The sequence below is a fragment of the Apium graveolens genome, chromosome 4, assembly GCF_009905375.1.
Source record: "Apium graveolens cultivar Ventura chromosome 4, ASM990537v1, whole genome shotgun sequence".
NCBI lineage: Eukaryota > Viridiplantae > Streptophyta > Magnoliopsida > Apiales > Apiaceae > Apium > Apium graveolens.
In genome coordinates this window covers 271920427-271945701 of record NC_133650.1, presented here as the reverse complement: position 1 = coordinate 271945701, position 25275 = coordinate 271920427, and the positions used below count along the sequence as shown (strand labels likewise).

Below are 25275 nucleotides of genomic sequence, written 5' to 3'. Positions count from 1 at the left end.
CTATATGACTGAGAACAACCATATAAGTATATAAGATGGCCAGTCTTAGTACCATATAGTTTACAATATGTAATTTGGTGGCATCCCACCTGACCTTTTGTCACACAGACAAATAGTCAAATCATATGCATTGTCTGCCTCAATCACTGTTGGTGAGACTGCGTAGCCGTATGAACAGTTACGAGATAACTCAATACGATAACAATACTAGAACAAGACAAGTTAATAATAATACATCTACACAAGAAATCAGGAAGAATGAACACAAGGAAAATACAAAGAATCAGAAGATTAGAAGAAGGCCTGAAGTATGTTTACAGGTCACTGAAAAAAGTTCATTAATATGTTCATGCCTCAGTGAAGAATAAAGGTTAAAGACTTTCAGCGTTACAGAAATGATGAAGATTCAGTGTATAAGTGCTACCAGAAGATTTCAGTGTATTGACATTGATTGAAGATAGACAGTGTATGAAGCATAGGAATCTGAAGAATTGAAGACATGGTATAGACAGAGGTTAAAGAATACAATTGCAGTCTTGAAGCTATACTCACTGACAGGAGTTCATTTATATGTTCAAGCGTCGGTGAAGAACAATGAATGAAGTAGTCAAGATTGTAGTAGCAATGAAGACGTTATCTACAATACCAGAAAGGATTCCAGTGAGAGTACATTTGTTTGTTGACAGTCAGTATACGAAGCAATAAAGTTGAGGCAAGCTTAACAATGTAATCAAGTCTATAATACGAAGACTTGAATCAGAGCTAGTCGTCTGTGAACCAGACCAGTTGCACTAGGCGTCAGCATTTCATGAAAGGAATCTGAGTATTATCATTAGAAGGATTGTTAAGTGATGATTCGTATCAGGGTATACAGGTTTTATGATTCAGACGAAGACTCAAGAGAGAAGACTTGAAGATAGGATAGCTTAGGGAATGCAATGCTCGACAGAAACTAAGTAAAGGTGATCACTACCTTGTAGTAGGAGTCATCCTGATCAGTATATTGATCTTCAGAAGCAATATCCTGAAAGTACGGTTCAATATTTCAGTACAGGACCTAATCTTGACTTGATGTGATGCATACATGTGTAAAGACTACCAAGGAAGCCCCTGTGCTCGCCAAAGGAGAGTTAGAAGAAACACTCCTCAGTCGCCTAAGATTTATTCCCTCTGTGTAATCCCTGTGGTCGCCACAGAGCAGTCGCCATAGAGAATTACTCTAAGGAAACACAGTGGTCGCCATAGAGAATCACTCTAAGGCACCACATCAGTCGCCATAGAGAATTACTCTAAGGCAACATAATGGTCGCCATAGAGAATCACTCTAAGGCACGACAGTGGTCGCCATAGAGAATTACACTAAGATAACACAGTGGTCGCCATAGAGAATCACTCTAAGGCAACACAGTGGTCACCATAGAGAATCACTCTAAGGCACCACAGTGGTCACCATAGAGCACCAACTGGTCGCCATAGATGAGAATACAAGGACATACCCCTGGTCCCCATAGAGAGCCTAATGCTGTCGCCACATAAGTACTTCTCTACTCAGCTACAATTATTGTAAAATCAATTATTTGTGTGGTTCAATTTCAGCCATACAATTTAATTGATATAAGTCTACACAAGCAGCTGATCAGTTCAGTTGTTCTGTTTATCTTCTTCTCCAACAAAAAGAGAGCTGATAAAACAAGAAGCAAATATTTATAGAGAAGCTCTGGCACCTTGAATATCCGTTTAACTTCTCACCAGAGTAACGTTATAATGCCCGATTTAATTCTTGTATATTCATAGGGGCATTATAATAGTTACCCGGTAATTAAATCCTTAGACAAACAAAAGCTAGATCATTGTATAGGATTTGATTTGTAAATTTTTGTAGAAGCTAGGAACTTTGTTGTTCTTAGATTATAGCCGGTAAATTTACCGGAGTGTAGCAACACCCCTCGAGGATTTATATACGAATAAATACTTCCCCGAATATCTTGTGTTCCACATTTTATTGTTCCAAACACTATTCCTCTCAGGAACACGAAACCACTAACCGAGCACTAAATTTTATATCCGCAAAATATTCGAAAGAATTTTTAATTTAGTGATTATCATATTCAACCCCTCTTCTACGATAATTCGGGACCTAACAATTGGTATCAGAGCTTGTTGATCGATATACAGATCAGATCCGGTGTGTCAGCCCAAACAGTCAAGTTCTCATATTTTCATATTTTTTAATTTAAAAAAATTATCAACACTTGAGATTTTTGAATTTTAAATATTTGGACTTAGCCATAATTTTTATTTCTAATTTATCTATTTTTCCATAAATTTTAAAAATTCTTAAATTTAAATTGTTCTTAAATAATAATTTACATTGTATTTAATTTTTTAAAAAATTCGAAATTCTTGAAATTTAGATTTTATGTAAACATTTGTTTTCGATTAATTTATTTTCTAAGAAAATTAAAAATATTGAAAATTTAAATTTCTCTTAAATATTAAATTAAGGGTACTCAAAGTTTTGGTAGACTCAAGATTCCTCCGGGTTTTAAAGTGGATTTTAATCTTTTGAAGAAAATGAAGACCATGTGCTATTCAGACGGAAAATTCCCGAACACGGAAATTATAGATAATGGTTTTCTTACTCCAATGGAACTGATTTCAAGACCTACAGATGAAAATTGTGGAACTTCCTCAAAGGCTTACTCCATAGGATACCACTGGATTTTCAGACGCAGGAACTGCATGAATTTTTTTCGGGTACAATTTTTCTCGGAGATTTTAAGACAACTCTATGATTCCAGATTATATAGTCACACAGTGGTTTTACCAATACTATATTTATCCTGGAATCAATGAGATCATACAGACAGGAATTATGGAGGTCAGAGAGAATGGTGGGGACAAACAAACATCTCAGTTATATGCAATAAAATTGGAACCTCAGGACAGAATGTACGAGTTACTGATGATTCACATGAAGTACATAAGCTATATCCAAGGATCAAGCCTATCTATTATAAAGCAGAGATTCTTATAGATTCAGTTCAAGAGGTGGTTATAGACTGAGGTTGGGACATAAACAAGATTTGATAGCTACAGGTTTGACAAGCAATATGTGTCAAGTAACTATCAGGGGTTTCGCTACAACAGAACAAGAAGCTTGACAAACAAGGATGAGTAGGGATTTAGTTGAAGAGTTGAGACAAAGGTGGAATGTTTTCTTAGGGAAGCAGCCAGTCAAAACTTATAGTGCACAGGAAAGAGTTGGGATGGATCAGATGACGGGGATAATGAATATCTTGCTTTCATAGCAATCTCTGAAAATGATCTAACTCACATATCTCAGGTTTCAATTTCTTGAACCACTGCAATATTTTGCTCTCAATATTCAATGCATGATAAGATCTTAGTGTTTAAATGTTTAACACTCGCACAAGCATGATAGCATCGTACATAGATAATGCTGAACTAGTTCACTAGATTATTTTCTGGTAACTAAGATTGATGTTTAACTTGTGCATGTTACTTTAGATGATCTTAAATATGTGTTTGAATATTTGTTGAACATGATTAATTGCTTGTTTTCCAGCATATAAGACCTTTGTTTATGCTTACTCTCTGTATCCTATTACAATATGATTTATTCATTTGATTTGAATTGTTTATTAAGATGTATTACTTTATGATTGGATTGAGATAACTAGATGAGATACATCAACATGATTGGACTAGATAGAATTAGTGATTTATTTGTTAATTCTGTTTGTTCCATATCATGCCTATCTTGCATAATTCTTATATGTAATGTTTCTGAATGAATGCCATGTATTCCCAATACAATGCTTGCTTCTTCTTTATGCCATAAATGCATCTCCTAGTACTTGCATTAATTATAGAAAAAGTATATTTAGGATTACATTAGGGCAAAGACTGCTAGTCCTCCTTATGTAAGGTTGGAACCATTTTTCCCCTAGCCTAGAGACAAATCTGTCAAGGGTAGTAAAATGGAGAAAATGGTCAGTCAAAGATAAAAATTAGCATGATAAGGTTGCAGCTGTTGTTATATCTATTTATAGCAAAATCTCTAATCCAACTGGACCCAAACTGATAAGTTGGATACCAAGAACCGTTAATCCATTTGTGAGTGCAGGACATAACAGGTTAATTGATTCATATATATTCTTGGTAATTCATACTCAAGGCATATGATCAAAGAAAGAGCCTCACAATCAAATGTGATTGACAAAAGCTATTCCTTCGATAATCTTTGGAGATGAAAGCAAAGGTTTTCATTACAGAACAAGTTATGTAGAAAAGGAATGTCATCATGGACTCAACAATTGCTATCACTGATAACAACTAATTATTGGAGTCATTGATAACAATTGAAGCATCTTTCTTGCTGGAGAATCAAGGCACAATCCTCTTATCAGACAATTCTGCATCAAAGGACAAAATGTCAATTCGAAGAAGGATTAGTGTCTCATCTGAAGCAGGAAGGTTGAGAAGCTTGCTCTTCTTAGAGTAAGGAAAGGAAATGATCGTGGCTAGACTGGAAACTCTGAAAAGGTGAAGTCAATGGTTTCTACTGTAAAGCTTCATCTGAAAAAAGTTTAGCTATGGCATTAGAAGCTCTTACCCTTGAAAATCAAATCAAGGAACTCTTTTGTGAAAAGTGGTTAGTGAGAGGACTGCCTCAACTGGAATTTAGAAGATGATAAATGTGAGGCATGTCAGAAAGAGGAGTCAAAGACAACATCACATCAAAGCAAATATATACCTTAGTGATGATGGATGACTACTTTTAACACAAAGTTGTTGTTCGTGCATTCTCAGGACAAGACATCACAGATGGTGATTGATCATATCATAAGATCAAGCTGGAAGCAACTGTAAAAGAAATGATCTTGTAGTCAGATAATGGGACTGAATTCAAGAAGCAGTTCTGATTAATATCTGTAACATCAAGAATATTTTGAGATATATTCAGCACTGGGAGCTCCGTGTCAGAATGGAGTTGTACAAAGGAAGAACCGGAACTTGATTAAAGCTATAAGGGAAATATCAAGCTAATCAAGACTTTCTAAATACCAAAGGACTGGAGCAGTCAAAACAGTTTGCAACAAGTAAGATCAAGCCTTGATTGGGATGTATACATGAAGACCACTAATGAGTTAATGGCCAACAGAAGCAAACATTGGATAACCTGCAAGTGTTTGGAGAGAATGTTCTGCAGAAACAAATAATGAAATGTTTTCAGTTGTTTGAAGATCTTGGCATTTGCAGCTAAGACTAGTTAGGATATTTTTCATGGCTACTCAGTGGAGTCTACAACCTACAGGGCATTTGTGGTTGATCAACAGAAGGTGATAGACCGTCTAAGTGCACAGTTCAACAACTCCATGCTCCAAGCTGTTAAAGGAGAAATTAATGGTAGTGATAATTCATATCTGAGTAGTGGAATGGCAGTGTATAACACAACTCATTATTTCAATGAAGTTAAACAACAAGGGTAAGGATTTTCAGGAAATCCCAGCAATAACTTAGGGGCAGCAAAAGAAGGATCATCTAGTCAGACACTACACCACATTAAAAATCAGAGGACACAACAAGAACTTATCTGCTGAGACAAAGGGTTTGATGTCAAGTCTATTCCCAGAGTCTAGTTCTTAAATGGTCCAGATGGTGGTGTAATGATTAGCAGGGCTACTGAGTGTGGATGATTATTTCTCTAGTTTTCTATCTGAAGAAGAAACTAAGAAAGTTACAGCTCTAATAGATCTGGATCGATCGGGTGATTGTAAAGAAAAAAATGAACTCAATCAGTCAGCAAGCAGATTGTAGGGAAGCTGGTATCCAAACCAAATGACCATATTATAATTGGTGCAAGGATAACCAGAAGTCAAACTGGATAACAATGGCATTGTTACGAGGGACAAGGCCAAACTGGATGCTAGGTTATTATCTGGAAGCAGTATCTGACAGAAAGCACCAATAACGAGACTTGAGGATATTACGACATATCAGGAACCTGATGCACATTCTACCTGGAATTGGACTCTGGTAAATGTGTACAAGTGCACTTCTAGTTGGTGAGTCAAAGGAGGAAGTCAATGCACAACAGTTCATGGACTTTGCAGTTGCAGATCTATTGGACTATGCATATCTCTTCTTCATAAGCTCACTTCAGGTTGGTATGAACTGATATACTACTCAAGAAATCGTCAAGGACATGGTATGGCACTCTAACTGAAGTTATAGTTAAATATGAACTAGTAGAGTCGTCATATTAATAACTCTCTTATCACTAGGCACAAACATAATGTTATATATGTGCAGTGATATAATGATAATATTATATGTTGTTCTACTAACAAAAACTTGTGCAAGGTTATTTTCTAAGTAATTGCAGAGTAGGTATGGAGGAGCGTGTTGGAAAGGTTGTAATTCTATTTGGAATTACTGCAAGCATGCCAAAAGAATATTTCTTTAAGAAGCTCAAGTAAACCAAAAGAATGATGGCAATACAAGTAAGTTAAGTATCTTTTAAAGATGTAAAATTTTGGAAGATTCTGAATATGCCAAGACTATTTACCAATAGAAACCACTAAAGCTTGATCAATGAAACTCAGGTATAATGACATGCTATAGAGGTATGACGAGCTCACTCTTTTACTCAAATGCTAATAGACAACATGTAATATTCTCAAGATGCCAAAGTGCAAGGTTCCAAGTGGATCCTAGAGAATCCAATCTTATAACTATTAACAAGATTATTAGATATCTTAAGGGACTACCAACTCTTGGAGTAAAGTACCCTAAAGATATAGTGCTTAACATGTTTGGCTATATAGATATATATATAGATTATGCAGGTTGTAAGAAAGACAGGAGAAGCATCTCTGAAGCTGTCAACTTAAGTGACAGGAGAAGCATCTCGGGAAGTTGTCAACTTCATGGAAGAAGATTGATTTCTTTTTATGATGAGAAACAACTTCAAATCCAACAACTCTGTGGAACACTCTATGACAAAGCACCTTCACACCAGGTATCATCACTTTAGAGAGCATGTCATTTTAGTCAAAGAGTTACTTGTAAAAACATTTATTAAATCACTTGATAAAGTTAATTTTTCAAGACTGGTTTATAAGTGTGGGATATCATTCATTGCATATTAGTTGGAAATCCCATCTGTAAGGAATTCTTAATATAAGTTCACACGTATTAAATCTTCAATATTTAAAGGACTTGTGAATTTATCAGTAATCCAGTACCTCGTACTTAGTACTACTATCTTGATTATCATGATTACAATATCATATACATTTGTGGTACTTAAGTATTATAGTATTAAGTTTGAATACTATTTTAATTAATTTAAATTATGACTGTAGACAATCCCATTCCATAATCAGTCTCATAATTTGAATTATATTAAAATAATATGCAGCATAGCTATTTGTATCTTGTACGAATAATTATGGTACTTTGAGTATTAGTGACATTATTTAGAATTTTTGTTCTAAGTAATCAATGCTTATTTCTAAAAATCACTGATATTGAAAGTTGAAGTATTTTCTAAGTCATGTTCATAAAACTCTCAATATTTTATATGCTTAGAAAGTATTTCTAAAATTACTAATTATCCAGAGAGTGATTGCCATGTATATAAGTCATATATTCTATTGGTAATTATTCAAGGATAATTATAAATATTTAAGTGCTAGTATCTAACTCATAGATATTTAGTATTTATCTATTTATATTTATTTTAGGTAGTTTGGATTATGGAAATTTAAGCAATTTAATAATTTTATTTGCTCCATAATTCAAACTAACTTAAAATAAATAAGCGGCATGATTGATTATAACTAAATTTGTCAACAATTGATATCTAGTATATTGATTGTAACTTATGTGTTATAAGTTAATTATGGGATATTGGTTTTAGTGAATTTAGAAATGTTTACATCTCAAGAATTCACTGAAATCAGAATCATGATTGTAGCATGATTACTTGTGTGCTAATTCTTGACTTATGTCAGTTAATGATACTTAGTTAAGAGTTTAACTATGAACTAATTGTGAAGTATTAGTATTTATGACCTTACTTAGAACCCCTCTAAGTAATCAATGCTTATCCTCAGTCACTTATACTAATATAAAAAGTGTAAAATATCTCTTTAAGTACAACTATGGTTAATTAGGATTTGGCTTTATTAGAAGTAACCATGTGTTGTCTACCTAGAATAATTTTTATACTTATTTACAAATTCCTGAACACTTTGATAATAGATGCAATACTCAATGGATCAAAGTATATGGAACTTAGAATATTTTTTTTGTAATACTGCAAACATGATAATGCTGGTTAATGTTGCTATATTTATCGAACTAGTATTGTTTGGGATATTATAGTTGTTAGGAGTTAACAATTGTATAATGTATGAAATTGAATGCTAATGCCTATTTGATAGGTAATTGGTATTTAACTCATTAATATCTTATTTTAATATATTTGAATAATGATGTTAGACGATTCCATGTCAAATCAACTTCAAGATTCAACTTATATTAAAGTAGGATGCAGCATAATTATTGGTATATAAAGTACTTGACAAGTATCAGACAATGATATATTGTTAATATTTTGTTGCAGATAATTGTGAGATTTTAATTTCTAGTGGGTTTATATGAGTGATAAGTGGCATTTTATACCACTTAGAACGTCTTATTATGACTTGAATTGAAGTCTTGAAATCAAGTATTTTGTGTATTTGAAATCAGGGTATAACTTGCGTTTGTGGGGAGATTTCATTAGGAATAAGCCTAGGGGAGTGCTTGGCATTGGATGTGGGAAGTTAGGAGCAGAACGCAGAAGAAATCGTGAGCAGAATGAGGAATTTTCCAGTAACATGCTGGGCGCCCGCTCAGGAAAGCTGGGCGGCCGCTCAGGATGCTGGGCGCCCGCTCAGGATTGCTGGGCGGCCGCTCAGGGGCGAGAAATTTAATACTGATTTTTTATAATCCTTATTCTGTTGGACTTCTAAGATCGCTGGTTCTTGTGGGCTTCTATATAAGTAGTTTTCAGAGACATTTCACAAAGATCGTGGTATCAAGCAAGGAGCGAGGAGAGAAGAAAGAAGACCATTTTAGCGCATCGCAACGAAGAAGAGGAAGCATAAGTTTTTCTTGTAATTCTTTTATTCGTTGTATCATTGGATGCTAGTTTTCTTTACTTTGAACCTTATTACTCTTGTGACGTACTCTGGTTTTAATAAGTATTTTTATTAGTTTATATTGTGTGTTATTATCATGTTTTCATATGAACCCATGGTGACGATGAGTTCTATCATGGGATAATCGTGATCATGGGGTCGTAACGGATTTACTATGGATTTCTTTAGTTAGTTGTTTAATACCTTAGTGTGTGATGATTGTATGATATCTACCATAAGTTGCGCTTATTCGTCTTATGTGCGTCGCGAACATATAAGATAGGCTGTTAATCTCTTGTGAAGCGATGGTGGATCTTGAGGTTTAGAACTTGCCATGCTAGCATAGGTTCATGTATGTGTATGCATGATTAGTGGGTAACTCTAACCGTTTTACTTGCCCTGTGTAATCATAAGGAATAACTTGTGCTTAAATCGTTATGCTATCAAATTCTGTAGACATATAGGGTCTCAACATAATTGATGCCTATTTAACTTCTATCTTAATTGTGGATGTTTGATAGAATGGTATTAGTACAACGAAAGTTGGCTTTTATCATTTTTGTGTTGTTCGATTAATATCATCATCGTTTCATGCTAAGGGTAATAACGATAACTATTGAAGGAAGTAGTAATGAAGTTATGATCTCATGTGTGTTTAATATTGTTAATTCCAGTGTCAATTAAGTGTTTAATTCTCGTAGTCAATTGTAGTTAATAACTAGTTAATCAAATCTAAGTGTTATTGTCTTGACATTGAGAAGTAATCATACATTGGTGAGTAAGTGTTAATTGAACATAATTAGTCTGAGTCTCTGTGGGAACGAACTAGAAATTATTCTATATTACTTGCGAATGTGTATACTTACATGAATTATTAGCACATGTTTTGTGCCTAACAATGAGTTGCTATATCTGACAGATTCACTATAATTTGAAATCAGTAGCATAATCATTCTTATTAAGATTATTTATCAACAAACAATGTTGTTAATTATAATTTTATAAAGGCAGATTATGGAGCTTTTGACATGAATGAGAATTGCTTAGACTTTACCCTAAGTGATCAATGCTTTTACAAAAACTCATTCATATTAAAAGATAAAATCTTTCTTTCTCTTCCTAATACTGCTAGGTCATCAGTCTGTGTCTTATCAAATCATTTATCTTTTTAGGCATAAAAACAGACTTGTGCACTAGAACAGTTTTAGGAGAAAATCAAACTTTTTTCTACATTAGTGATTTCTTATTTTATTAAAATCTTTTTGTAATCAGTATTGTACATCATCTCTCTCACAAGATTAAATGCGTGATTTTCATTCATTATAGATCTTAAGTGCATTTTATCTCTATATTGCCATATATTTCGTGATACATGTTCAGCCTCCAATGGCCTTCTTTCATTTGATAGTCATGAGGTTGAAAACCAACAACTTCTATTCCAGACTGTAAAGACAAACACAGAAACAGAACCAACCAACACTCTCTTACCCCTAAAATGAAGTATGATGAGCGTGAGGGAGAAAGTGCTTTAGTGCACCACATAAGGAAGGTTCTGAAGTCAACCCAGCAGCTCTGTCTCCTACAAAGATGAGTAGTATTTAAATAGAGGCAACTGTTAGCCACCATACATCTTTTCAAAAAGATGTAATGGCTAAAAAGGCACAAAAATAGTTACTAGATTCATCCTCTCAACAGGGTGTGCCTATTAAAATTCACCTGTCGGCCAGGGTATCCGATGTAGTGTCACCACCTCAAACATAAACAATTCTTGATGCACAAGGATAGGTTACACACACAAAGGAAGAGTTGACGGAAATAAGAGTTTCGACCATTTTACGGTCAGATTCGATTGTTTAAGGTTCTTTAATGGACCAGTTGCCTTTACAGGTGTTAGGAGAGGATACTGATCCAATAGCCATATGTCAGTGGTCAGTGTCTACCTTCCCAGACTTAAATCCCCTGGATGCATCTGCGGATAGTGGATCTGACATAGGTGCAGATCGGCAACTTGTTGACAATGATTCAGATTTACCTGATGAGTCACAAGGAAATGTTTTCACAGATATTAGAATGGAACTTTGAACTTTATGTTAAATTCTTTGGATCATTGTTTACCTTCCCAGAGTTCAAATCTGGAACCCTCAAAGGGAAACTAGAAATTTGTAGATTATAACTCAGATTCATCTGACGAGTCTAACAAGGATGGGGATTTGCAAACTCCCATTGCACCACCTGTAACCTCCTTAAGGATGGATAAGGTGATTTTCCTTGCAGGTACAACTGGATTTTGGAGCTATGAGAGGAGTGATACACTTGTGAGAATGAGTGTAAACACGAGTGGAGAGAAGAGTGAAACACTTGTGAGGTACACGAAACAGAATCACACACTCATAATGAGGAAGAAAGAGAAACACCATATCCCACTCCCTACCCCTAAACATGGTTCTTGATACTTCGGGTCTCGAATCTGTTTATGATTGGAACCTAACTCTTAGGGACCTAACATTTACAGATTAATTTATAATACTTCGGGACCTAACCAGTTGGGACATAACAATTTGTAACAATTAGTGATCGCACATTTGGGAGGTATAAGGAGTTGGGAAGATTGGTGAACATGATGATCAACAATGAAGTCATTCTTGCAGCATTTAAAGGAACATGGTTGATCAGACTATGACTTGTTATTTCTTTCCAACCAAGTAAAATATAAGAACTCTTTCAGACAACAACATACATTCCTTCTCTTAGGGAGAGATAAAAGCTTATATAATAGTTTGGAGGATTCCTCAACTAAGGGGGAGAAATAGCAGGCATGAGGAAAAAGGTAAAGCACATGTACACTACACCACACCATTGTTGTTTGTAACTACAGATCCTATTGTACGGGAGAGGTGGTAAACACAAGGTGATTTCCTAGTGATCGGAAGAAGTGCTTTGGTTCATCACTATTCTTCATAAGGGGAGAAGCTGTTTTCCAAAAGGGGAGTACCATTGGTTTTTATCTACGGATCCTATCGTACGAGAGAGGTGGTAAATGAAGGTGATCTCCTTTAAGCACCTGACTCTCATAGGGGGAGAAGCAAGAGAGATATGTGCTTCTCAACAAGAAATGTGGTTGTACCAAAGAAGCTACTGATGATTACTTCAAGGCTGAGAAGTATTATCTGGAAAAGTTCTGTAGAACCAAGGAAATGAAGATGAAACTAGTTGAAGATCAGTTCAGTGCTAGAGGAACAAACATGTTTCATTTCAGTTACTCATGAAATCTGGAAATGCAGTATTTGATCCAGAAAACCAGTAGCATTATTTACAAGTCCTAGTACTTTACTTTTTCTAGTTGTTGGTTGAGTTATCCTCTCTATTTTGTTTATTTGTTAGGTTTAACAATCAAATAGGGGGAGATTTTTGGTGAGACTGCGTAGCCGTATGAATAGTTAGGTGATAACTCAACACGATAACAACACTAGAACATGACAAGTTAATAATACTACGTCTACACAAGAAATCAGGAATGAAGACAAGAAAAATACAAAGAATCAGAAGATTAGAAGAAGGCCTGAAGTCTGTTTATATGTCACTGAAAGAAGTTTATTAATATGTTCTTGCCTCAGTGAAGAATAAATGTTAAATACTTTCAGGGTTTCAGAAATGATGAAGATTCAGTGTATAAGTGCTACCAGAAGATTTCAGTGTATTGGCACTATTTGAAGATAGACAGTATATGAAATATAGGAATTCGAAGAATTGAAGACATGGTATAGACAGAGGTTAAAGAAGATAATTGCAGAATTGAAGCTATACTCACCGACATGAGTTCATTTATATGTTCAAGCGTCGGTGAAGAACAGTGAATGAAGTATTCAAGATTGTAGTAGCAATGAAGACGTTATCTACAGTACCAAAAAGGATTCCAGTGAAAATACATTTGTTTGTTGACAGTTAGTGTACGAAGCAATAAAGTTGAGGCAAGCTTAACAATGTAATCAAGTCTATAATACGAAGACCTGAATCGGAGCTAGTCGTTTGTGAACCAGACCCGTTGCACTAGGCGTCAGCATTTCATGAAAGGAATCTGAGTATTATCATTAGAAGGATTGTTAAGTGAGGATTCGTATCAGGGAATACAAGTTTTATGATTCAGACGGAGACTCAAGAGAGAAGACTTAAGATAGGACAGCTCAGGGAATCTAATGCTCTACGGAAACTAAGTCAAGGTGATCACTACCTTGTAGTAGGAGTCATCCTGATCAATATATTGATCTTCAGAAGCAATATCCTGGAAGTACGGTTCAATATTTTAGTACAAGAACTGATCTTGACTTAGTGTGATGCATAGAGGTGTAAGGACTACCAAGGAAGCCCCTGTGGTCTCCAAAGGAGAGTTAGAAGAAACACTCCTCAGTCGCCACAGAGTTATTCCCTCTGTGTAATCCCTGTGGTCGCCACAGAGCAGTCACCATATAGAATTACTCTAAGGCAACACAGTGGTCGCCATAGAAAATCACTCTAAGGCACCACAGCAGTCACCATAGAGAATTACTCCAAGGCAACACAATGGTCGCCATAGAGAATCACTCTAAGGCACCACAGTGGTCGCCATAGAGAATTACTCTAAGACAACGCGGTGGTCGCCATAGAGATCACTCTAAGGCAACACAGTGGTCGCCATAGAGAATCACTCTAAGGCAACACAGTGGTTGCAATAGAGCACCAACTGGTCTCCATAGATGAGAATACAAGGACATACCCTTGATCGCCATAGAGAGCCTAATGCTGTCGCCACAGAAGTACTTCTCTCCTCAACCACAATTTATTGTACAATCAATTATTTGTGTGGTTCAATTTCAGCCACACAATTTAATTGATATAAGTCTACACAAGAAGCAGATCAGTTCAGTTGTTCTGTTTATTTTCATCTCCAACAAAAAGAGAGCTGATGAAACAAGAAGCAAAAATTTATAGAGAAGCTCCGGCACCTTGAATATCCGTTTAACTTCTCACCAGAGTAATGTTATAATGCCCTATTTAATTCTTGTATATTTATAGGGGCATTATAATTTTTACCCGGTAATTAAATCCTTAGACAAACAAAAGCTAGATCATTGTATAGGATTTGATTTGTAAATCTTTGTAGAAGCTAGGAACTTTGTTGTTCTTAGATTGTAGCCGATAAATTTATTTACCGGAGTGTAGCAACACCCCTCGAGGATTTATATACGAATATATACTTCCCCAAATATCTTGTGTTCCTCGTTTTATTGTTCCAAACACTATTCCTCTCAAGAACACGAAACCACTAACCGAGCACTAAATTTTATATCCGCAAAAGATTCGAAAGAATTTTTTAATTTTGTTATTATCGTATTCAACCCCCCTTCTACGATAATTCGGTACCTAACAATCACCCAATGGAATTACTGAGGAAGGAAATAATATTTAAATACATAATTAATGGGTAGGGAGGAGAATTCGGGTTATAACGAAATCAACACAATCTTGGGTTTACTTACTTCGAGCTTTGACCTTCTTACGGGAAAACAAGCAACTTATTAGTAGATATACTAACATTCTAGGAAACAAAGTGTAACTTAAGAAGTGCGTATAAGGGTTCAAGATACAAAAACAGTACTAATCCATACACAACAAAACTGGGTTGTCGTAGCAGCCGCCGACTATTATCATAACATACTATCTGAACTCACCGAGGTCGCACACTCGGTCCAGTAACATCACTAGACATGAAATACGCGATAGTTAGGAATGATATTGGTGTCTCTTCAGTCAAAACATCAAGGGTCCGCTCAAAAACTGAACTCTCATGATCAGACTCATTCTCTCGAGAGGGAGAACTAGAAATCTCTATCGGACATTGCCAATAATACATATATATGAGGGAGACACACTAAACGTTAGGGTAGTTCCAACAAAACTCAATATATGCCAGGGTTACGCCTTCGAAACCCTCGACTGGACTCTTAGACTCGCTCCTCTATATGAGTTACTGACTCACACCATTGAATAAATTTCCCACACATTTTCGACTCTATCCCTCTAAATCAGGGACTTAAACCTGTAGCTCTGATACCAACCTGTGACGGCCTCAACCCCGGTGTTAGGAGTTGATGTCACGAACAACAACAAACCACAAATATAATACAACCAAACTCATTATTAATACAACATAAACACGATCCCCATACCAAGATCTTTTCTAGGTTTAAGTATGACTTAGGTTACATAACTATTACAACCAAAATTATATAACAAGTCTGACACAGCTGACTTATTACAGCAACTCAACAGACCACATCTGGACTGACACAACTATCTTAGAGGAGCCTGGTATGGAAGCAACTGGAACTCTGCCTGGCCACGAAAAAAGGTCTCCTAGACATCTGATAGATATATACACAAAACATTTTTGCAAGGGTGAGCAATCAATTGCTCAACAATACCAATATATGAATGACAATTAAAACAGTTTATGATAAACAATTAAAGGAACAGAAATCATAACTTGTTATAAAAACAAGTAAAACAGGTATAAACTGGATATCAACAACTAGCATACTCTGTAAAACATAACATCAGTCTTGTGTTGTGTAAATACCAGAGTCCAATCCAAATTAATTACCCAATTACTGATTAAATAATTATAACCCCTAATTTACACATCGAACTAATTATACAAAATAATAATTTTCAATAATTATAGGACTCAAAATAAAATCATCACCGTCCACTGTAGACTCGCAGGGCTCATCGTCGATGACGGCAAAATTCACGGGTGCCCGATTAATTCAGGTTTCCGACATGAATTTCACCGATTAAATTAATAATTTAATCGCACCAAAATACCAATTAATTCATCAAGAATTTAAGAAGAGAATAAAAAAACAGATTCATACAAGCACACGCACGCGCGTGTACTTTAATAACACAGAACAGGGCGGCCAAAAACAAAGACAAAGCAGCCGGAAAACAACCGAAACTAAGCAACAGTGGAAACATAAAGCACCACGCAGACAATCACAATAACAGTGAACTTGCAAATGTATATACACATGTATACACGTAACTGAAAAGCCAAGAATTGAAAAGACAGTCGCGGGCTTCGCCAAAAATAAATAACGGCGGGGGAACAAAGAACGGGGAAAGAAGTGGGGAGAAGAGGATGGATTGAAGGGAGAGAGAGATGATGAGAGATTAAGAGAAACGAGAGAGGAGAGAGTTGAGGGAACAAAGAGATTCATCATCATTGACAAACTTAACTGGTGTAGTGTTGGTAATCTTTTTGTTAATGTTTTTTCAGTGAATTTATTGTAACCTAAACACTCTTTCCAGTTTTTGTCATTTATGAAGTTGTGAACCTTTCTTCCTGAAGTCATCCAAGTCTTAAACACTTCTTTTTCTTTTTCTAGAACTTCCTCTAGCATGGCATACTTAATGTGCATTTGAGTTTCATTATGTATAGCCTTTTTACATGCCTTTTCATTTTCATGCATACATATTAACCCATCTTCTAAGTGATCATTTCTCTTTTTAAGTTCTTTATTCTCATCAATTAAACTATCAGTTTTAATTGACTTATTCTTAAAGCTAGCATGCAGAGTATACAAGAATATCTTTAACTCAGACAAGTTATCAGTGTCTATAGGAAAAATAGTCATTTGTACCTTATCAGTGGAAGACACATCTTTTCCATGAGTTGCCATTAGTGCAGAACATTCATCATCACTATCAGGTCCTGATGTTTCCATCCAATCTTTGTTTGATCTTGAGGTGAACAATGCTTTTCCAGTTGACTTAGGATATTCAGTAGCCAAATGTCCCCTTTTATTACAGTTGTAGCAAGTCACATTTATCTTGTAAAACTTCCTTTCCTTTGAATACTGACCATCATTCCTTCTGAATTTCCCTTTGCCATCATTAGAGTACTTCTTGTTAAAGTCACCTTTTCTCTATGACTTTCCAAACCTCATCCTCCTAAAGCCTTTCACCAATATTGCAGCCATTTGAACTACTTGAAGATCATCCAACTCAATCTCAGAATCCTTGTCAGTATCTGTGTCAGGATCTGATGACTCATCAGTATCTGACTCCTCAACCATGTTCCTCCTTCTTGAACTCTCACTAGTCCTTTCCTTGCCTTTGTGAGTTTCAACATTAAGAGAAACAACCTTCATTTTCTGACCTTTCTTGTTCTTCATTTGTTGGATCTCCAAATCATAGGTTTTCAGCATCCCATAAATTTCATCTAGTGACAGAATATGAAGATCACACTAATGCCTGAGAATGGATGCATGTGTATCATATTCTTCAAGAAGATCTCTCAGAAACTTGGTGTTTGAGTCCTCCTTTTCATACTCCTTACCAACTAATGACAGATTATTTAATAGTGTCAGGAATCTGTCATATATATCAATAATAGTCTCATCAAGTTTATCATCAAATATTCATACTCTTGAACAAGAACAACCCTTCTATTATTTTTGATTTCCAATATTCCTTGACATTGAGTTTCCAAAGCATCCCATATAGCTTTGACAGTCTTGCAAGCAATCACCCTGTTTGACATTACATTGTCCAAATGGTTGTGAAGAATATTCCTAACTTTAGCATTCTTGAGCATTGCGGCTTTCTCAGGTTCTGACCACTAATATTTTTCTTTCGTGATGTAGTGCTCTAGAACGGTTGGTGTCATGGCCACAACCTTTTGGGGATAAGGAGGTCCACTATAGATTATATCCACATAAGTATCATTAATGGCTTCAAGAAATATAAGCATCTTAACTCTCCATGTAGAGTAATCAACCATTTTCAGAATTGGGATTTTCATGCTTTCATACTAACTTCCAGACATCTTGATCTTTTCTAATTATCAGTCAATTAGCTTGCTCTGATACCACTTGTTAGGTAATAAATGATAATTGTTTAAGGGGGTTGGATACAATTATCAAGTATATCGATTATTAAGGAAGTAAAGTAAGAATAAATAAATCAAATAACAGTTTATTAAATCTTTGATAAACTGTTACAGAACTCTCTCAAGAAAATAATATTCTTAAGAGCTGCTAGGTTACAATGATACTCGAGTGATTCACTTAATGTGATAACCTATTATGTGTTTATATAATACACAACTACTAAATCAATTTCTATCAATTACAAGATATGTTATAGTATGATATATCTAATTTCTATACATATCTAATCAACAGCTGCGATCCTATAAGTCAGGAACCAACTATAATAAACTTCTCAAATGTTGGGACTGTATAAATCAACAGATTCTGATTTATCCTGAAGTATAGTCACATCCTGACAGTCTGTATCCAGATGTAAATTCTGATTGCATGCAGATCCTATCGACTGATGAGATCTTGACGCTTGAACATATCCTGATCCCGATCCCAGTAAATTCTGATTTATGACTTAGACATTTTCCAACATATTTGGTCTTTAACAAGTTTATCAGCAGGAAAGAAGGATTTACAGAATAAGTGGGTGTTCAGGATCAAAGAAGAACATGATAGCAATAAGAGATACAAGGAGAGGTTAGTAGTTAAGGGTTATCAATGGAAAAAGGGTATTGACTATACTGATATATTTTCTCCTGTTGTTAAGATGACTACAATTATAATTGTGCTAAGTATTGTGGCTGCAGAATAGTTACATCTAGAGCAACTAGATGTTAAGATCGCGTTCTTACATGGTGATCTTGAGGAAGACATCTACATGGTTCATCTAGATGGATTTCAGGTAGCTGGGAAAGAAAACCTTGTTTGCAAGCTTATAAAAAGCTTGTATGGTTTAGAGCAATCACCAAGACAATGGTACTTGAAGTTTGATAGCTTTATGATAAAGAATGGGTACACGGGAAGTGCTATGGATCATTGTTATTACTTTAAATAGTTTGATTCATATTATATCATAATGTTGTTGTATGTTGATGACATGTTTATAGCAAGATCAAACATGAGGGAAATCAACAGGTTAAAGAGATAGATGTCTGAGGAGTTTGAGATGAAGGATATGAGTGCAGCAAAATAAATACTTTGTATGAGAATCATAAGGGATAGAGCTGAAGGTACTTTAAAATTATCTCAAGAAAAGTATGTTGAGAAATTGTTACAGAAATTCAGTGTCCAGGATGCGAAGACCAGAAGTACACCGTTGACGAGTCACTTTAATCTCACAAAGAAGCAATCACCTAAAACGGATGAAAGCAAGAAATATATGGCTACAGTTCCTTATACATCTACAGTTGGCAGTTTGATGTATGCTATGGTGTGTACAAGGTCAGACATTGCTCGTGTAGTGGGAGTTGTTAGAAGATTTATGTCTAATCCAGGAAGAGAGCATTGAGAAGCAGTCAAATGGTTGTTACGCTACTTGAAAGGCACATCCAAGCTTGCACAATGTTTCAATAAGAAAGATGTTATCTTGGAATGGTTCTCTGATGCAGATTTGGGTGGATGTTTGGATACAAGGAAAAGTACAACGAGTTATATTTTCATTTTGGATAACACAGCAGTTAGTTGGATGTCTTGACTTCAAAAGAGTGTTGCTCTTTCAACCACGTAGGAAGAATATATGGTTATCTCTGAAGCTAGCAAGAAGATGATTTGGTTGAAGAATTTTCTAGAGGAGTTAGGCAAGAAATAGGAGGATAGTGCTTTGTATAGTGACAATCAGAGTGCTATTCATCTTGCGAAGAATCCCGTGTTTCATGCTAGGACGAAGCATATTCAGCTGAGATATCACTTTACAAGAGAGTTGATAAGCAATGATACTTTGTCCTTGAAGAAAATCCTTGGTTCAAAGAATCCCGCAGATATGTTGACTAAGGTGGTTACAAATGAAAAGTTGAAGCTTTGCATAGCTTCAACTGGCCTTCAGAATTGATTCATGAGAAGGCGTTGCACTAGTTAGAGTTATTGATTGAAGGATTGATTTTACTAGACTTGCAAGAGTGAAGTGAAGATGTGGCCAGACTCCAAGTGGGAGATTGTTGGGTTTGTGGAGTCTATTAATTAAGCCCATGAAAATAGACTATTCGAATTCAGATTAGTTTATGAATTAGTCTAATTTTCAAATTTGGACTATAATTTGATTTAGGCCTAGTTTTTTCTCTTATAAATACTCACGTAATTGTAAAATCATAACACAACAAATTGTGAGAGATCAATACAAAATTCGTGGAGCTTGTGGAGTAGGAATTTTCGAACCACGTAAATCTTTGTCTTGTGTGATTGTCGCTTATATTCTTGTTCTTATTTATTCGCTTGGGGTTTTGCTTTTGTTGTTGTATACTCAACACTTGCATTCATTTGGTCAGAGTTATTTACTTTTAGAATATTTTATATGATTTTTGTTACTCGTGAAAATAATGTAAAATTTTGAATTGTTTGAACGTCATGATTTTATGACTCTATAAGATTTTATTAAGTCCGCCATTATATGAAATCTAAGAAAATCAGATATTGTTCAATCTTATTTTAACTAAATATATTCTTAAATAAGTTTTCAAATTGTTAAAAGTAATTAGAATTTTAAAAATTCTTATAAAACAAAGATTCTAATGATACGCGGAATATTATAGTCAAACTTCCCTAAATTTTTAAAATTATAATATCCGAAAAAGATTTCCCTATATTTTTAAATAATTAAATCTGAAATTTTCTTTTGAACTATAATCAGCCTATTTAACTAAAATAAAATCCATGGCAGAAGAGAAAAATCCAAAAATATCGTACAAATATTATTCACAATCTTTCAAAATGAATATAAATCATTATTGAAAATCTAACAGATATTATTGCATGATCCCAATTTTTATTATTTTAAGACTATAAATATAAGTCAATGCATGGCAGTGAAAACATAAGCATACTAAGCATTTTTCTTTCAAAACTTTGGCTCTCATTCATTTTATAATATAGCATACAGTTACATAAAAATATTACATATTTACGTTAAAATTATGGATTCAAGGTTACTGTTTTCTAAAGTTGTAATGTTAATTTTTGTGATGATTTTTTATAACAAAGTTTATGGCTCCCGCACTTTTGGTGTAAAAAATAATGGTGTTGCTTCTCATGCCAAAAATGATATTGATGCTGATGTATGGTTCGCCTAATTTATAATATGATTTTACTTTTATTTTTCGATTATATCATAAATGGTCTAATTTTTAACTTTTTTTTATCTTCTCAATTTTTTAATTATATAGTTACAAAATGTAAACTAATAAAGTGGTACATAACTACCTTATATTATTCTAGTAGTGATAGTAATTGATTTAAATTCTACGATTCAATAATATTTTTCGAAGGATCATCTTTTTAATCAGAATTTAATTTTGTTTGAGCTTATGATACAAGGTCGTTTTATAAAAATAATTTAAACGATTTTTTAATATGTGTGCAAAGACAAAATAGTTAGCTTTGAAGTTATAGTTAATTTTATATATGTTTAATGATGTCTCGATTCTCGTTATATATTCAATTGAAGTTAGAGCTGTTCACGAACCGAGCCGAGTCGAGTTTTGATCGAACCGAGCCGAGCTTTAATTTTTTTTCTGACGAGCCGAGCCGAGCCGAGCTTTCTTAACGAACAAAAACCTGTGTTCGAGTTCGAGCTCGTTAACGAACGAGCCGAACACGAGCTTTTATCGAACAAAATCGAGTCGAGTCGAACCGAGCCGAACACGAGCCGAACACAAGCTTTTTCCATCAAAACGAGCCGAGTCGAGCCGAGCCGAGCCGAGCCGAGCCGAGCTTAATTAAAAAATTCTGGTCAAAACACCGGTTGACTGTTAAAATAACAAACCAAATACTTTTATTTTTTTCTAAAATTTTTGTCATATCACTAAAAAATATTGATCTTAACATCCGTACGGTTGGATCATTCATAAATATTTTTTAAAAAATCGAAACATTAATACGATACTAAACACTAATTACAAGTACAAGTCAAAACACCGGTTGACTGTTAAAATAACAAATCAAATACATTTATTTTTTTCTAAAACTTTTGTCATGTCACTAAAATATATAGATCTTAACATCCGTACGGTTGGATCATCTATAAATATTTTTAAAAAAATCAAAATATGAATACGAGACTAAACACTAGTTACAAGTATTGTTCAAACAAGTGGTTGATTGTCAAAATAACAAACAAAATAAATTTATTTTTTTCTAAAATTTTTATCATGTCACTAAAATATATAGATATTAACATCCGTACGGTTGGATCATCTATAAATATTTTTAAAAAAATCAAAACATTAATACGAGACTAAACACTAGTTACAAGTAAAGGTCAAAACACCGGTTGACTGTTAAAATAACAAACCAAATGCATTTATTTTTTTCTAAAACTTTTGTCATGTCACTAAAATATATAGATCTTAACATCCGTACGGTTGGATCATTCATAAATATTTTTAAAAAAATTGAAACATTAATATGAGACTAAACACTAGTTCTAACAACTATTCAAACAATTGGTCGATTGTCAAAATAATAAACAAAATAAATTTATTTTTTTCTAAATTTTTTATCATGTCACTAAAATATATAGATATTAACATCCGTACGGTTGGATCATTCATAAATATTTTTTAAAAATTGAAACATTAATATGAGACTAAACACTAGTTACAAGTAAAGGTCAAAACACCTGTTGACTGTGAAAATAACAAATCAAATACATTTATTTTTTCTAAAAATTTTGTCATATTACTAAATAATATAGATATTAACATCCGTACGGCTGGATCATTCATAAATATTTTTTAAAAAATCGAAACATTAATATGGGAGAAGTACTAGTCAAACTACTAGTTTACCGTTAAAATAGCAAACCAAATATATTTATTTTTTCTAAATTTTTTATTATATCACTTAAATATATAGATATTGACATCCGTACGGTTGGATCATTTATAAATAATTTCAAAAAATCGAAACACCGATCAGGAAATAAATACTAGTTACAAGTAATAGTCAAATCACTTGTTAATTATTAAAATATCAAATTAAAAAATTAATTTTTAATATCTGAATTTTTTCAAATTACTAAAATATATATTTTGACATTCGTATAGTTCAATAATTTAAAAATATTTATAAAAAATCTGAATAAAATTCATAATAATTAAATATATAAAAAATAATTTTTTTTTAAATTTTTTTTCGAGCCGAACCGAGCCGAGCTCGAGCCGAATCGAGCCGAGCCGAGCTCGAGCCGAGCTCGAGCCGAACATGCCAAAAGCTCGGCTCGAGCTCGTTTTCTTAACGAACATATTTTTGTGTTCGAGTTCGAGCTCGAGCCCTTAACGAACCGAGCCGAACCGAGCCCTTAACGAGCCGAGCTCGAGCTTGTTCGCGAACGGCTCGGTTCGCGAACAGCTCTAATTGAAGTAATCTAATAGTTTGATGTGTTGTTTTTTAACAGTCATTGTTAAATTCGTGGAAGGATGCCTGTCAGTCAGGTGGAACAGTTTCTGTACCGGAGGGAACATATTTAATTGATCCTGTACAATTCTCAGGGCCATGCAATGGTCAAGTAACATTTCAGCTTGATGGAACTCTTCAGGCTCCGCCAGGTAAAATTGATGCACCAGAATGGATCAAGTTTTCTAATGTTGATGGATTGGTTATTCAAGGAAGTGGTACATTGGACGGCCAAGGAGAATCAGCATGGCCCGGACATTGTTTAGGATGCGATCCTCTTACCACTGTAATTCCTTCCACCAAATTATCTCAATCTTGCATAATCTTTGTTATTTAAATACATAAAATTGAACTAAGTATGTTTATTTTAATTTTATAGTCACTAACACTGTCAGCGGTTAACAATGGGCATATTCAAGACATCACATCTCTTAACAGCAAAGGTTTTCATATCAAAATAATAAATGGCGGAGGTACAACAGTTGAACATGTCAACATAACAGCACCTGAAGATAGCCCCAACACTGACGGTATCCATACCAGTGATACTAGTAACATCAACATCTTAAACTCGAATATCGGAACAGGGGACGATTGCATATCCATGGGTGGAGGAAGCCAAAACATAAATATTACCGGAGTTTCTTGTGGTCCTGGACATGGTATTAGTATCGGAAGCATTGGAAAGAATACAAATGACAGCAGTGTAAGTGGGGTGCATGTTAGTAGCTGCACCATGACTAATACAGAAAATGGTGTTCGGATCAAAACATATACTTCTGATTGTGCAGCAACTATTTCAGATGTCACGTTTCAAAACATCACCGTGGATCAATCCCAAAATCCAATAATTATCGATCAAAACTATTGTGGCGGTCATGAAACATGCAGTGTATGTCTTTTACGCATTATTGCATGGCTTTATATTTTGTGCACCTTTGTTATTTTATTATGAAACTTATCAACTATATGTCTTGCAGGGGAACTCGCATGTAAAAGTGAGTGATGTTAAGTTTATAGGGGTACAAGGAACTTCAGCTACACCTGTTGCAGTAAAATTGGATTGCAGTTCTGAAATACCATGTGAAGAAATTACACTCGATACTATTAACATAAGTTTAGGCAGCGGCGGAGATGCAACTTCTTCGTGCTCCAATGTTAAAGTGCAATACAATGGACCACAAAGTCCTTCACCTTGTTCAAACTCATTGCATCATCAGCATTTGTAATTTGAATTCACATCTTTTGTGATTGTTAAAATTTATGATTATAAGAGATAAAATTTATTTTTTAAATTTAATTTGTTTGTTATGTTCAAGATCCCAACAACATTAATAGTTGACTACTCACATTTACATGTGAAAATCATATAATATAAACAAGACAAATTACAATATAACACAAAAATCTGATCGATATAATATCATTAGATGTTGTAAATTTTTATGGTAAATTTAGGGTTTAAATTTTATCAAATTTACCATAATGAAAGTTATACATTCTCTAGGGAAAATAAAGAATGTGATAAGACTTATGTATCAATTCTTTGGTTAAACTAAAAATTATGATTTGTTTGTAATTTTGGTCAA

The 25275-nt window shown here is 34.4% G+C and overlaps 1 protein-coding gene across 1 annotated transcript; it reads left to right on the top strand.

Moving 5' to 3' along the window:
* The first annotated feature begins 18959 nt into the window (after positions 1 to 18959).
* On the top strand, positions 18960 to 24915 carry LOC141719646 (exopolygalacturonase-like). Its single transcript, XM_074522025.1, has 5 exons — positions 18960 to 19119; positions 21275 to 21348; positions 23688 to 23972; positions 24066 to 24578; positions 24667 to 24915. Exons 1-5 carry the CDS (start codon positions 18960 to 18962, stop codon positions 24913 to 24915), a joined length of 1281 nt encoding a protein of 426 aa, XP_074378126.1.
* The last annotated feature ends 360 nt before the right edge of the window (positions 24916 to 25275 follow it).

What these genes read in the sequence shown, in the direction of transcription:
- LOC141719646 (XM_074522025.1), top strand. Translation starts at nt 18,960, where the DNA reads ATGGTTCATCTAGATGGATTTCAGGTAGCTGGGAAAGAAAACCTTGTT. An exon ending in AAAATGATATTGATGCTGAT is followed by an intron (nt 21,349 to 23,687) that starts GTATGGTTCGCC and finishes GTTTTTTAACAG; the next exon opens with TCATTGTTAAATTCGTGGAA. An exon ending in GCGGTCATGAAACATGCAGT is followed by an intron (nt 24,579 to 24,666) that starts GTATGTCTTTTA and finishes TATGTCTTGCAG; the next exon opens with GGGAACTCGCATGTAAAAGT.